The sequence below is a fragment of the Carlito syrichta genome, unplaced genomic scaffold, assembly GCF_000164805.1.
Source record: "Carlito syrichta isolate Samal-C Ts95f unplaced genomic scaffold, Tarsius_syrichta-2.0.1 Scaffold308877, whole genome shotgun sequence".
NCBI lineage: Eukaryota > Metazoa > Chordata > Mammalia > Primates > Tarsiidae > Carlito > Carlito syrichta.
In genome coordinates, this window is record NW_007252973.1 from 137153 (window position 1) to 151907 (window position 14755).

Below are 14755 nucleotides of genomic sequence, written 5' to 3' on the forward strand. Positions count from 1 at the left end.
TCTCCAACTCAAATAAATAAATAAATAAATAAATAAATAAATAAATAAATAAATAAATAAATAATTCAATAGCATCATTTTCAAATAATAAAGACTATGATTTACTCTAATTAAAGGTTCACCTGAGTTTTTAGGTATTAGTGTTCTGGAGTAAGAGGAAGATGTACAATTTTAAAGACGAAATACTCTGAAATCTAGGTGTTTTGCTAAACTGACATCTGTTGGGACCTGACAGCCAATTTCAGTTGCAGAAACTAGTAAGAACTTTTTTCCAACATATAAAACTACTAATAAATGATACTTAATTATCAGAACAAAAATTCCTCATTCCATGCTTAAATTCAACAAAATGTACTTTAGTTTATTTACCACACAAACTTAGTAATCACTACATTTGGGTGCATAGGTGACAGCTCTGATATGTCAGTGATATCCCAAATTCAGTTACTGTGAATGAAGCAAACCTATCAATAGATGTGGGTGGTAGTGTGTACGCCTATAATTAAGAGTCAGCGATTGTGTAAGTGTTGTATACAACAGACAGGGGGAGAATAGAAAATGGAGGAACTGGAAGCTCTTTCAGTAAAGAGCAATTGAGTGAGATAGCAGAGCTTGTAAACTGAAGATAAGGCAGTGAGGAAGGCCAGCTGTGAAAGTATTGAAAAGTATTTTTGATTGAAGGGTGATGTTAGAGGCCATCAAATCCCATCAAAGAGAAGGGATTTTGTGCCTAGACTGTATGCATTTCTCATGTTTCACCGAAGAAGGCAAACCACATGTTGAAATGATTCATTTTTCACTTGGAGTTAAAGCCCAGTTGAAACAGTAGTTTTATCCTTTGTGGGCCGTGTTTCCCTAGACAAGTTCCATCAATTTCCTATGCCCCAGCGTCTTCATTTATAAAATGTAGGTAACGACATCTTCCATTAAGATTGTTGTCAGGATTAAGCAATGTAATTAGATGAACTATCTTGGTCAGTATTTGGCAATGGTAAGAACTGAGTAATTGCTGGTTCTTATCTTTTAAAGACAAACTCTTCATTTGTTAAAAGTTCTAAATGCAGAGTTTGGGAGCAGATATAGGTCAAGGTCATATATGAGGCAAACAGTATAGTTCACTGAGAATTGCTAGCTCCTAATTTATCTCAACTCAGCAACTATTTCTTGAGGCTCCACTCCATGCTGAATACTGAAGGAATAGAAAGATAAATCAAAGACCGCTCTTTAACTTTTAGGACTTTCAGTCAAAAACAGATAAAAATAAAAATCTTCGGATTTACTGAGAAATCATGAGGTAAATGAACTGATTTCAAGCATGTATTTAGCATTCATATACAAATTGAATCAATGAAAACTCTGCAGTCTTCAATTATTTTTATATTTCATTTTCAACATATGCATATGGACTTTAGAATAAAGTATGAATTGCTCGACAGTGTTTCCTCACTGGTACTTGTTTTTTTGTTGTTGTTGAGTTACTATTCCTTTTTATTTCCACATTAGTTTGCGTGGCAGTGTGGAAGAACCATCACATGAGGACGGTAACCAACTACTTCATAGTCAACCTTTCTCTGGCTGACGTGCTGGTGACAATCACCTGCCTTCCAGCCACACTGGTCGTGGATATCACTGAGACCTGGTTCTTTGGACAGTCCCTCTGCAAAGTGATTCCTTATCTACAGGTAACTGTTTTCCACACTTTTCCGGTTCCAACATAGAAGCTACCAAAAAAATATAATCTTAATTATAGCCATAGCCTCATTTTTCAATAAAGGACTTGGGCCAACTAATGACAGCCTCTCCCTGACCAAATCATTGAGGGTATTTGTTTGTATAAGTGGATTCATTTCACACTGAGGAATTAAGAATTACTTGATCAAAGCAGTGCCATAAGCAGATCTTAGTGTAGGTTCTCAATCAAACTACCAGGTTTGGAATCTCCCTTCTGTCATTCACAGATTATATACTATCAGTCGAAATATACATGTTCTTCGTGATTCACTTATTTAGAAAAATAATATCCAGCTACTCAGAAGGGTAGAATAGGAAGATCCCTTGGTATATCTCATATGGTTGTTGTGACAGTTTACTTAGAAAACTTATGTAAATAACTTGGCATAGTGGTTAACCTCTGAAAATTTATCTTATAAAAACATAATGTGTTCTCAATAAACATTAGTTATCGGCATCAGACTTATTATTAGTAGGTATTTCATTGCTCAAGAGTGAAAGCAGCTTTATAAATATTTAATTGCCATATAAGTAATTAAGAACAAGCTCTTTCAGAGAATAATGTTCTGATTGTTTTTATAGTTCTAAAATCTTTGAAAGAAAAAAGAGATTCCCAAGATAATGGCAAAAGATGTACTACTCAAAGAGGTGAAGCCCCTTTAGGTACTGGACAGTGAGTGAAATGGTGCCTCTTTCTATTTGTCTTCCCATAACCTTCTTCCACCCCAGGTCCTTAATCCTTTTAGTCTCCTAGGTGGTGATCATAATACTTGAAGGAACAGAAAACAGGCTTCCGATATCAAAAAGTTTGAGGAGGCCACAAGTAGCCCATTACTAGAAATTATACTGATTAGGCCTTTGGAAATGATACAAAGAAATCCTTAGCTTAATAGTTCTTTAATGATCTCTTATAAAGAGAAGTGATTTTTTTGGTTATACATTATTTATAGAATAGTAAGTAGAAAATGCCATCAAAGTTATAAGCTCCATGCACATACTATGTTTAATTACAAGGTTAATTGGGATCAGCCAATTAACTTTTTTGGGAGATGGGGGGAGAAAATAGTACATGGAGCAACAGGTAAAAATATCCTCAAAGAAAAAAATCACATAAATGGGTGGCTCTGATGGTGTTTCCATAGATGCATTGGGAAAATAAGAAATAGTAGAGAATTCTAATACTTCATAATCACTGTGGTACTTCTAGCAAGACTTTCATTTCCCTTGGATTTAAGAATCATCCAGGGGAATATTTTGAGTAACCTCTTAAATTTTAGGATGGCTTCAGTTGACCAAAATCTTCAAGTGACTGAGAACATGCTCTCTCTGTAAAGCAGAAGTTTCCTCAGTGGGGAGTAGAGTGGTGAAGGAGGGCTGCAGCACCTCATGGCAGGTTATAATGCACAATGGTAGCTTTCTGTAGAGTAGGTATTCCAGAACCTTCCATGAGCACTCTAGGAAAGACTGGTAGCCGTGTGTTACCAATGAGTGGTGCAGAATATGAGTCTCACTTAAAGTCACTGACAGTACTCTTTCACTCAGCACAGTTTACTAACAAGTCCTACATTCAAGTAACATTCTTGTCTCTGAGAGAGTCTGTCTGCTTCTCTGTAAACAGTGTTCAGTGTAATCAACTCCTCAGTTGATCCTTTTCTCCATAGGGCAAGGAGAAAACTACTGAGTAACCACAAGATGAAAAAGACTAGATCTATTCATTACCTTATTCAACATTACACCTTGAAGGAAAGGTATAAATGAGCAAAGCGATTGGTGAACTGGTAAAACTAATATCTACAAAATTTTAATATGTATTGTCCCTTTTCCAGAGAATATTTTCAAATGCAATGAACGGGGCCAAAAGGCAATAAGCTTATCATTTAAATATGAGTAGTTTTCCTCCTTAGTTTTGATATTCTGAAACTGATAGCTTTCATCTTGGATATGATATTTATGTCTTACTGATTACTTAAAAATCTATTACATTATTCCCAGTAATATTTTAAGGTTACTTGACTGCATTTAAGATTTTTGGGGCATTTACTAATTTGCTATGCTTTATGTTATTTTTCTTCTAAATACAATGCAGTCTTTAGATTTATGAGTGTTATACTGTAACACTTTGGCAAGTGCTCAAAAATCTCACAAATGTAATAACGCTTAGCTGAATAATTAAAATGACTTTATGACTCTTTTGTATCTTTAATAATTCTATAATTCCAAGGCCATTAACATTTATTGGGTTATTTGCTGAACAATTATCATGTATTCCTTTTCCAACAATGACAGGAACATTGGCTAATTTTTCAGAGAGATTCTTTTTTCTTAACTACAGAAGATGCCCTGCCCAGGAAATGCCAGGAAAAGAACAAAAGCCAAATGAGATGTGGGTGGTCACTCTTTCAGTCATATCTTACTACCTTTCAATCTGTTCATGCTTATCATTCAAATGTGATTTAGCAAGATTCCTATTTTACTTGTTGTGGATCTTTGAGATCTTTTTGGTATGTCTATATGCCAGCATAAAATAGAGTCCTTCTCTACCAAAGAAAATTCCCATACCCTGTGGATAAGATGCCCATGGTATAAGTGAAAGGTCAAATGTCTGAAGGCAGAAGACAGTTCTCATGATCTCATTTCACTTCCTTCTCAGCATTCATAATCCACACTGGATTTATTTCTCAAATGACTTGCTATCAGAATGACTCGAGCTAGTATCACAATCTAAGTGAAAAAGGCACCCAGAAGTTCACTCTTAGAAGTGAAAAAGCAGTAACAAAACTAATTGATAATCACTTGTGATAAGGTGTAATTTTACATCCCTCCCCCCAAAAAATCTTGTCATTTGCATGCTAATTGTACACTAACATGTCTTGTGCACAAGTAAGTACTTAAGTAAGTAGTTGAAAGAGTGAATGCTAAATCCCTGATTGTCAAAGGTTAATTCAATAGATTGGTCTGTTTTACTCTCTGATTTGTCACACCAGTTTATTATCCATCACACTTCACTATGTGACAGAGAGGGCACTGGACCTTGGGTCACTGTTGGCCCTGGACGTCAGTCTTTCAAGTAAACTGATAAGAATTGGTTATTATTATCTAAAGGTATTGGAAAATATTAGAAATGACACTCAGGTTTGAACCATGCTATGTCTACCCCATTCATCCAGGTGGATTAGAATTGATGAATAATAAATCACTGAGCCTTGATGCACACTTTATACTTCTAATTGGTAGAGAGGATAATTACAGCCCTGGTCCAGTAGCTGTGAAAGATCTGCACTAGCTATGTGCAGATCTAGACTGCCATAGCTCTAATTCTAAGTCAGCAATGGTATTGAGGGGTCTGAGGTGCTTTGCTTATTTGCAGAGACGGAATGGAATTTGGGGGAAGGAGAGGGTGAAATTGTTTGAAAAAGAGAGTTAAATATACTCTAAGACTGCCCCAGGGGATTTCCAGGAATTACTAATCAACTTAAGCTCCTTCTGGTGGAATCCAACCCTTTAAGATAATAACATAAAACTAGCTTCCAAAAATTTAGCAAAGTTTAGGCTTTTACTTATAATTTCTATGAATATTATTCCCCGAAGGGTGGTCTATTCCAGTTGTTGTTGTTGTTATTATTATTGAGACATAACAATAACAATAGTAATTATTATTATTATCTCCCTATGTTACCCAGACTTCTGAGCTCTAGTGAGCCTCCTGCTTCAACTTGCCAAAGTGCTGAAATTATAGGTGTGAGCCACCATAACTGGCCTCTATTCCAATTAAACTTAAGAACTCCAGACTTCAAGAAGGGAAGAGAAAACTAATAGCTAATCATCATCATCAGTACTAGTAGTAGTAATAGTAGTAGTAGCAGCAGCAGTGGTAGTAGTAATGGTAGTAATAACAAACACACAGCACTTATATGCCAGTTCTGGGCTAACATTTTACATCTCAACTAACTCTTCCTACAATCACGTTTGGATACTGTTCATGCCGAGGAAACCTGGTTGCAGAATTGATTCCAATTATGCTCTGCTTCCTCTCCCAGAGAAAATCAAAATAATCAGAGTTGGTGAGAATTTTATCCTATAGATTTCCTTCACTTAGCAGAAACACACACCAACACACACACACACACACACACACACACACACACACACACACACGGTCCAAAGTTGTAAAGTGAGTAATCCACATATTGAACAGCCAGTTGATGGGAGAGTAACAATAGCTGGACCATCTTGACACTTAGTACAGAGATCTTTCTCCTGTGCTGTGCTGGCTCTCCCACTCATTTGAACCTACAGTCGACAACACAACAAGGAGGGTCCTGATCCTGATGTGAAAGGAAGAGATACCCGCCCTTACCACATATTATGGAATCAATACAACCAGGGTGAAAAAATAGCGGAAGATGAATGGAGCACATCTATTGTCTTAGATCAAGGCTTACTATTATTAATTGATTCCAAAAGTATTCAATTCATAATTCACATCAAATGCTATACCAAGTATTGGGAATACAGTTGTGGAAAAACAAAACAAAACAAACAAAAAACAAAAGTAGTCCCTCCTGCCATAGGGCTTTGTTCCAATAGAGAACAGACAATAAGTAAGCAAATTAAGCAAAATAATTTCTTACATAAGTGCCAAAAGGAAAATAAATGAGAATCTATAACAAAAAAGTAAAAGAAATGAGAATGAGTCTTCTTTTTAAGGGAAAGGAAGACATTGAGAGTAATATCATAATCTATGTTTCATCCAGGTTAGGAGAGTGCATTAAACTTAATTATGTAAGTAGATCATGTGGGTATAGGCATGCTCAACATATTTCCTTATGATTTCTTTAAAGTGTCAAGTTAAAGAATAATTTGTGGTATTGTTAATTACATGGAAATTTGAACTGGGTGAACTATCTGGTTTTCAGAGTCAAGTTGCCCATGCTGGCAATAAGTAAGCTCTACTTAGCAGAACTAAATACAGAATTCTCTTTTAACACAGAATTTTCTTTTTCTTGAGTGCAACATGCTGGGAATGCACTAAAGTAAAAAATAGACCTTACTATTTGAAAATATGGAATAAATTTCTCACAATTAAAAAATGGTAGTTAAATGCAATTTCAATCAAATCTCTATGTGATCATGTAAAAGACATGTCATATTTTCTTTTTCTTTCTTTCTTTCTTTTTTTCTTTTGTTTTTAGAAAGCAGGATTTATTGAGAGAACAGAAGAGCTCCCATAGTGGGAGGGGACCGGAAGGGGTTGCCTCCATATTTTCTTTATAAGTGAGATTTTTCCAGTTCAGACTAAATTTATGTGTATTTTTTTTTTTTTTTCATTTGAGGATATGATTTCTTCTATCAGTGGAAAAGCTGAAAGACAAAATGGTGATAGTAATCCTTTAAATAATGTATTATTATAAGTTAAAACATCTGACATAAAAAGATTGTAAAGTTTTCATTGTACCCTTTTCATGTATGCATTTTATATATATTTCTAATATATATATAGGACATAATATCTTTTTAATAAAAAGCGCTTCCACAGACTTTTTTTTTTTTTTTTTTTTTTGCCAACTTTGAATTTGCTTATCTGTTGTGACTACTTTTCTCATATGTGAATGCACCAAGTGATTCTTCAAACATCTGGCACTTCTGTGTCACTATGCTCTTTTTCTTTTTCCTCTAGACCGTGTCAGTGTCTGTGTCCGTCCTCACACTGAGCTGTATTGCCCTGGATCGATGGTATGCAATCTGTCATCCTCTGATGTTTAAGAGCACAGCCAAGCGGGCCCGGAACAGCATTGTCATCATCTGGATTGTGTCCTGCATCATAATGATCCCTCAGGCCATCGTCATGGAGTGCAGCACCATGCTCCCTGGCCTGGCCAATAAAACCACCCTCTTTACAGTCTGTGATGAGCGCTGGGGCGGTAAGTTAAACAACAGCCCATGAACTGACATTTACATGACAGCTGCAAACTGAAAATGGAATTTGCTGTACCCACGGTGAAACTGAGCATATATGTTTTATTGGCCTTTGTTAATACGGTTTCTCTAGTTTTCCGTATAAGATGAGAAAAGCGTGACAACCAAATTCAAATTCCAAACAATTTCACAAAACAACTCCACCTATATGAACCCTTTGGAAACACTATATGTACTATTTTCTCATTTTATTTAATAATGATCTTACAGATATGAAACTAAAGGGAAAGCTTGTTTCACAACTCATATTTGGTTATGTTAGCTTTTCTTAAGTTCTGTAAAACAAAAAGTATTAAGTAATACAAATCCAAATATGTATTCTGGAATAATTAGCATTTTATGAAATGGTTCAACAATTATGTAGTCTTAAGTGTCAAATTCCCTAAGGGGCTTCAAATACAACTGGAGTTTCTCAATTTAAAGCCATGTTCTGGCAATATGTCCTGGGGACATGTCCAGAGGTCATTATATGGACCTTTGCTGTTCTCGGAGACAAATTACCCAAATCTGCTTTTCCTACTCACAATATATTCAATTGATGAGTTTTATCACTGGGATAATTATTATTAGATTTAAGGCTTATATTGATTATAAACCATCTCTAGTTTTCTACGTAAGAGGTATGATAGTGAAATTTAAACAAGCAGAAGTTTGAAGGTCTTATGCTTCTTCGGTTCAAAACTTCGATTTGAGGTTTTGTGTAACAGTGGAACTACTTCCATCAATGCTTGGGGCTGGCACAAATCTGGGCATAGCAGAGAAGGACAGAAAATAACATAAACCTACATTTCAGTATAGTATATACTTGTTCCAAAATATCACATGAACTCTAAGAAAAATAAGCTAATCTCTTCTGAATAAGTATATTAAAATGGCTCATATTTAGGGAATTTAAACAATGGGGAAAGCATTTGCTCACTAGAAAGATATACACTTATGCTTTTTAGAAAAATTTATCCAAAAAGGAGTGCACCCCAGGAATTGTTTAAAGATATGGTATTCTCAAATGTTGGAATATTTAAATTTATGTTAATTACTTTCTCAATGCTTTTTACTGGAACATTGGAAGAAAAAAAGTTACTGCAAAATTAGGCTATGCTTTCACTGCAACAAAATAAAATTTTTAAAGATACTGGTATTATTTCATATATTGTCATAAATCAGACCTATAATAACTAAAATTTCATAATTTGCTTCAACTATTACCTCAAAACTTAAATATCTCTCTTTTATTGGAATTTACCCTTCCTTTCTAAAATTTCAACTCTTGCTTTTTCTTTCTTTGCGTGATCATCTTTTTATCTCCAATTCCCCCAAGGCAAAATAAATGGAAAGTTTTAAAATAGTAGGGGTATTTCTTAAGTGTCTTATGTTCCATTTATTTAACGTTTGAACATCTTGAGTACTTAGGATATGCCAGGCATTGTGCCAGGAGAGAAATAGACTCTATCTGCACAAACACATTCTATATAATAAGACTGAAAAACTAATCAACAAATGTTTATAGTGTGATGGGTATTTTAATACATGTAAGTACAAAGTGCTAGGAACACAAATGAGAGGATAAATTTGGTCTTGGCCAAAGTTCACAGAGAAGCTGCTAACATTTCAGCAAAACACTAAAGATAAGCAGGAATTCTTTAGACAAAGAAGATGGAAAAGTGCATCTCCCCAAACAAGAAAACCCACACAATAGGTACCTCATCTTGAGAAAAAAAGAAAGCGAATCAGAATAGACAACCTAAAGAATCAAGTGTGGAAAGAAGATGGATTGGCAACAGATGTGACGTGTCTATTGTACAGCTTCTTTACAATGAATTAAATTAGAAAATGATCAAAAAATCTCCTCAACAGAATCCTTTAGTAAATCTGTAATTAGAGTGAGCCCTAGAGATATTGTTTGTTCAAGATTATGCAAATTTAAACCTAAAACTTCAAACACAAAAGTTGGGATTCTTTAAGTTTATAGAAAGGGTAATGGGATAAAATATCTACCTGTTACTCATTATATGTCAGTAGTATTTTCTCTGAAGTGTTTTGGCCATATGTTACATGTTTATGGGCTGCTTTTATAAACTTTTCTTATTTTTTTTAACGTTGCCCTGAATAATCAAGTGGCATTAATCCCATTAACAAAAATATGTCAATGATGTTAAATCCTATTAGCTATTATGATTAAATAAAGGGGTACATGATTTTTGAATTACCTTTCAGTAATAGAAGTAATAGAAACTCTAGTATTTTATTATCTAACTCTAGCATGGCTTTTTTTCTTTAAAAAAATATTATTGTTGAAACCTAAAAATCTAAACCTAGCCTTCAGAAGTCATTTAAGAAAACTATTTTGAAAGTGACCTGATAATAACCCATATTATTTAAAATGTTGATAAAGGCTAAATTTAAAATGCTGATAAAGGATAAAGATGATCAGCTTAATTCAACTCTCTAAATTTCAAACATCTTTAAAAACTGACTGTGATTTAGGTCAATTAAAAAAAACTTCCATTTAAGATTAATGATCTGTGTTTCTTTAGTCTAAGTAAATAACAACAGTCATAAAGGTAGACAGTGATATCATAATTGCCCTACAACTAATATTACAGTGGAGAAAAAGTATGGAGAGCAATGTGATGCATATCTATCAAATAGAGCAGTTGATCCCTATCTATCAAATAACTTTTGAAAAATTGTGTAAATGCTGCTTCACACATAGTGCAAAATAACTGAAATAAATTACCAGAAATAAATGATCATTTATGGATAAATTATTTCTGAAATGAATTATAATTATCCTGCCTATGATTTCTTCAGAAAAAGGAACATAAGACATAAATTCTGGCAGACATACCCAACACTAAAGAGCATATAAAGATTATTACTATTTATTTTAATGATATTTAAATTATATATTTTATATGTCTGCTTCGGTTGCATAGTTTCACACTTCTGAAATTTTTAAATTGTTCCAGAATTATATCCATACTTGCCCAATTGCTCAGTGTGTAACTACATAGTTCTACAGGATAGATCCTATTGAAAGGAAAGCAACTCTAATTTTTTAAACATTGAACCAAACACATAACTGCTTCACTATTTATAATCAAATGTTTAGTGAGCACGTACTGTTGGTCAAGCACTATTCTGGACACTACAGATTGATTGGTGATATCTCTCTTTCTGAATCTTACTGACAAATTGTTCTTTAGTGATCAACAAAATATTAATGGAGACCTTATTTAGAGTCAAAATAATTACAGCATCTATACTAGTATGAGGTTTTGAAAATCTCTATATATGTGTACATATGTATGAATTGGAACATTTATTAAATATTTATTAGGGAGAAGGTAGTAAAAATACTAAAGATTCAGGTAAATCTAATGGATTCATAGCTTTAAAAAGATGGTCCAAATCGAATATTGAATTTACTTGTCCATTAATCCCTGATAAAGGTAGCATGAAGGATAAATGTTTTTAGATTAGATTTTTAGATAGATTGCAAATTCGTTTAATAATGGATCTTAAGTGTGAGGGAAATTAAGTTTTGCCTGTCTGATAGATGACATTACTCTTTAATCTCTGATTTCAATCACTAAAGATCCGTATTTGTTCCTTATTTATTAGTTTGATATTCATGCAAATGTTTATTTAGATTGTGCCCATTCATCAATTAAGTAGTTGTCAATATTTAAAATGCTGTTTTCCAAGTAAAATGATGCTTTAGTAAAACAAAATTTATACAGCTATATTCTAGGTTATATCTAAGTGTCTTAAGATACATTGAAGACATCACTTATGAAGCACAGAAAGACTTCAAAGATATTTTCACCACACACAATTTAAGATTTCAGTGGCAATTCTGAGTTTTTAATTGGCTTAGATTCTAAGCATGAGATGAAGAGTTTAAGACTATCATGTTTTCTCAATTATCTATTATAATCTCCTTATTAAAACAATCTATCCTAGCCTGGAAGTCTAATTTTGCTTGATCAACTTTTCTCGGTGTCAGCATTCATTATCATAATATGCACTTACCAGCCAATTACATATTTTTCTAACTATTTATAAATATAACAACCACATAATAAGCTTTTGTTCCCATCTGTTCAAAACTCCAAACTGTTATCACAGAGATGGTATCCATAGCTTCAGTCAAAAAAAAAAAAAAAGTGCCTATTAAATCTACCTTTCTCTACTCACTCAATTTAGTCTGATGCAGATATCAGGGCTTCACAGGTAAGTAAGCTTCAAAGATACGTTTTTTATGTGGAAAGCTCATGTGACACCTTCTTCAAAACAAATAAAAGTTCAAAGCCACTCAGGTGCCCGAAAAGTGCTTAGGTCACCTTTAGACCCCTTTGAAATTGGCACACCAAATGCTGTTTAGGCTATAGCACTTCAAAGGTAAAGGCTATTTGTTATTCCTCCAGTCAGGATACTGAATTCTATCACTTTTTATATAACTAGCCTGTTTTACAGGATAAAGTTGAAAGGAAGTTAGAAACTGATGAGGTAGGTGAGTGCCACCTGGACCAGAGAAAAGCTAAAAAGGACCCCTCAAATTGGTTTCTTAGACCTCCTAGTGGCACATGAACCCTGCTGTCCCCTCTGAACATTTCAGTGGAGAAAAACATCTAAACCAAGAAGGAAGATGAGTTTTACAAGAATAAATACAATGAATATTAGACTCAAACTTAATAGACTCTGAAAGACTATGGAAGGTTATGGAAATGAGATGGTGGAGGATATTAGACTCATAAATATATTTAAGATGTATTCAGGAATAATTAAATGAATGATTACTGAATAAATATTATCTATTGTTATGGTCATCATAATTATTGATTAATCATGACTATAAATTGTCCTTATCACAAAATTGATCAGGTAAGCAAGCCATCATGCTTCTGTATGCCCTTTCTGAAGTAATGAAAAGAATAAAATGCATGAAGGTAATGGAATTATTCATCAGTAATAGAATGGTGACAACCTCTTTGCCAATATCAAAGTTAAAATAAGATATGTGCTTTTTAGAAGCAAAAATCAAAACAAAAAACTTTGTTGGATTAGCATTCTGCTAGAATTATATTGAGTTATTGGATTAATATCCATGGAATTTATGCAGGATATATTCTTTCCTCTTTTACTTTGCATTAAAAGTAAATGAGCTATGGTAATATATTCAAATATATGTATGAAAAATCTGAAGTTTTTAAAAAGTCAGTAATAGATACATTTTAGAAAAGTTAAAATGATAATATTAAGCCACAATGCTATAAATTAATTGGCTTGCTAATAAATACCTAATCTGTGGTATGTGTCATCTGTGTTCATAAAGTGAATGATAAATTTAAAAATCACTACAGTCCTGGAGCTTCTTATGACTAATAAGTGAGATGAACATAAAAATACACATATTGGATTGAAAATTAACTTTCAAAAACCTCAACATTCTCATTTTTATTAAAAATTAATGCGTGTACAAATATATACACACAGACATACTATGTTTAAAAAGAAATTTTGTATATTTTTCAGTAAGTCAACAAAAAGAATTATTGTCAAATGTTTATTGTATTTTGTTTTCCAAATTTTTTCACATTTGTATTTGGAGGCACAACTAGGAATAACCCAGTTCCCATTTCTGAGGGAATTTATATTCTAATGAGAAAGAATCAGTTGAGTTTATATTCTCTTCTCATTTTATTTTATTTTATTTTATTTGAGTTGGAGTCTCACTCTGTCACCCAGACTGGAGCACAGTGGCCGCTCCCGGCCACCGCAGCCTCAACCTGTTGGGCTCCGGCGATCCTTCCGCCTCGGCCTTCCAAGTAGCTGGAACTACAGGAGCGCGCTACCACGCCCGCTCATTTTTGATTTATTATAGCGACGAAGTCTCACCAAGTTGCCCAGGCGGGTCTCGAACCCGCGGGCTCAGGCAATTCACTCACCTCAGCCTCCCAAAGGCGCGGGATTACAGTCTGAGCCACCGAGCCCGTCTTTCTTCTCATTTTAACCAAAGCATTAGTCATTAGGTTTTTAAGTCTTGTCCCTTTTTGAAACTGCAAGTATGGGACAACCCAAATTAATTTTATTATTTAGCCAGATGTAGTTAAGCCAAAAAAGGGAAATTTGATAGATGAACACTGGACTTTGAATAGAATGTGGTAGCATAAATTAAGAAATGGTTGTTATTTCTTTCTGAGTTAAGTGACATTAAGACTTCATATTTAGCCGGGCTCGGTGGCTCAGCCTGTAATCCTGCGCCTTTGGGAGGCTGAGGTGAGTGGATTGCCTGAGACCGCGGGTTCGAGACACACCTGGGCAGCGAGTCCTCGTCTCTACAATAAATTAAAAAAATCAGTCGGGCGTGGTAGCGCGTGCCTGTAATTCTGGCTACTTGGAAGGCTGAGGGAGAAGGATCGCGGGAGCCCAGCAGGCACTCCAGTCTGGGTGACAGAGTGAGACTCCAACTCAAAAAAAAAAAAAAAAAAGACTTCATATTTGGTCTATGTAGACAAATATACTGAATAAAGGTAGGTAGTTAAATATTACAATTTATTTTTCTCTTTTGTATATGTATCATGCCAATGATATCATATAGAAAATAAATATGTGCTTTGAAGAAAAATATTGATAGTTGTATCTCTTAAAACATTTCCATCCATTGTAATGTAAAATTTTACTGTTTTGACTTTCATCCCAGGTGAAATATATCCCAAGATGTACCATATCTGTTTCTTTCTGGTGACATACATGGCACCACTGTGTCTTATGGTGTTGGCTTATCTGCAAATATTTCGTAAGCTCTGGTGCCGACAGGTATGTAATTCCTAATAATTGGCTTTTGTTTTCTTAGGATGTGTTTATAAACAAAATTTAAGAATATATTAAACCAATATAATATGTTCAGCAATGTATTGTGTATTCATCTACAATAACGAGGCTCTAGACGTGGAAGTTTGTGTAGGCAGTTTTTAGAGTTAATATTTCAGGAATGTATTTTATGGCATCCTTTAAGTATTTTACTTTTTTTTTTTTTTTTTTG

At 34.1% G+C, this 14755-nt stretch overlaps 1 protein-coding gene across 2 annotated transcripts in view; it reads left to right on the forward strand.

Annotated features, from left to right (window-relative positions):
• Positions 1-14755, forward strand: part of HCRTR2 (hypocretin receptor 2) — a 103804-nt gene that overhangs the window by 69047 nt on the left and 20002 nt on the right. For both annotated transcript variants that reach the window (XM_008066336.2, XM_021716722.1), the window contains exons 2-4: positions 1504-1682; positions 7409-7652; positions 14414-14529. In XM_008066336.2, coding sequence (XP_008064527.1) covers positions 1504-1682; positions 7409-7652; positions 14414-14529 — 539 coding nt within the window. The remainder of the gene's footprint in view (positions 1-1503; positions 1683-7408; positions 7653-14413; positions 14530-14755) is intronic.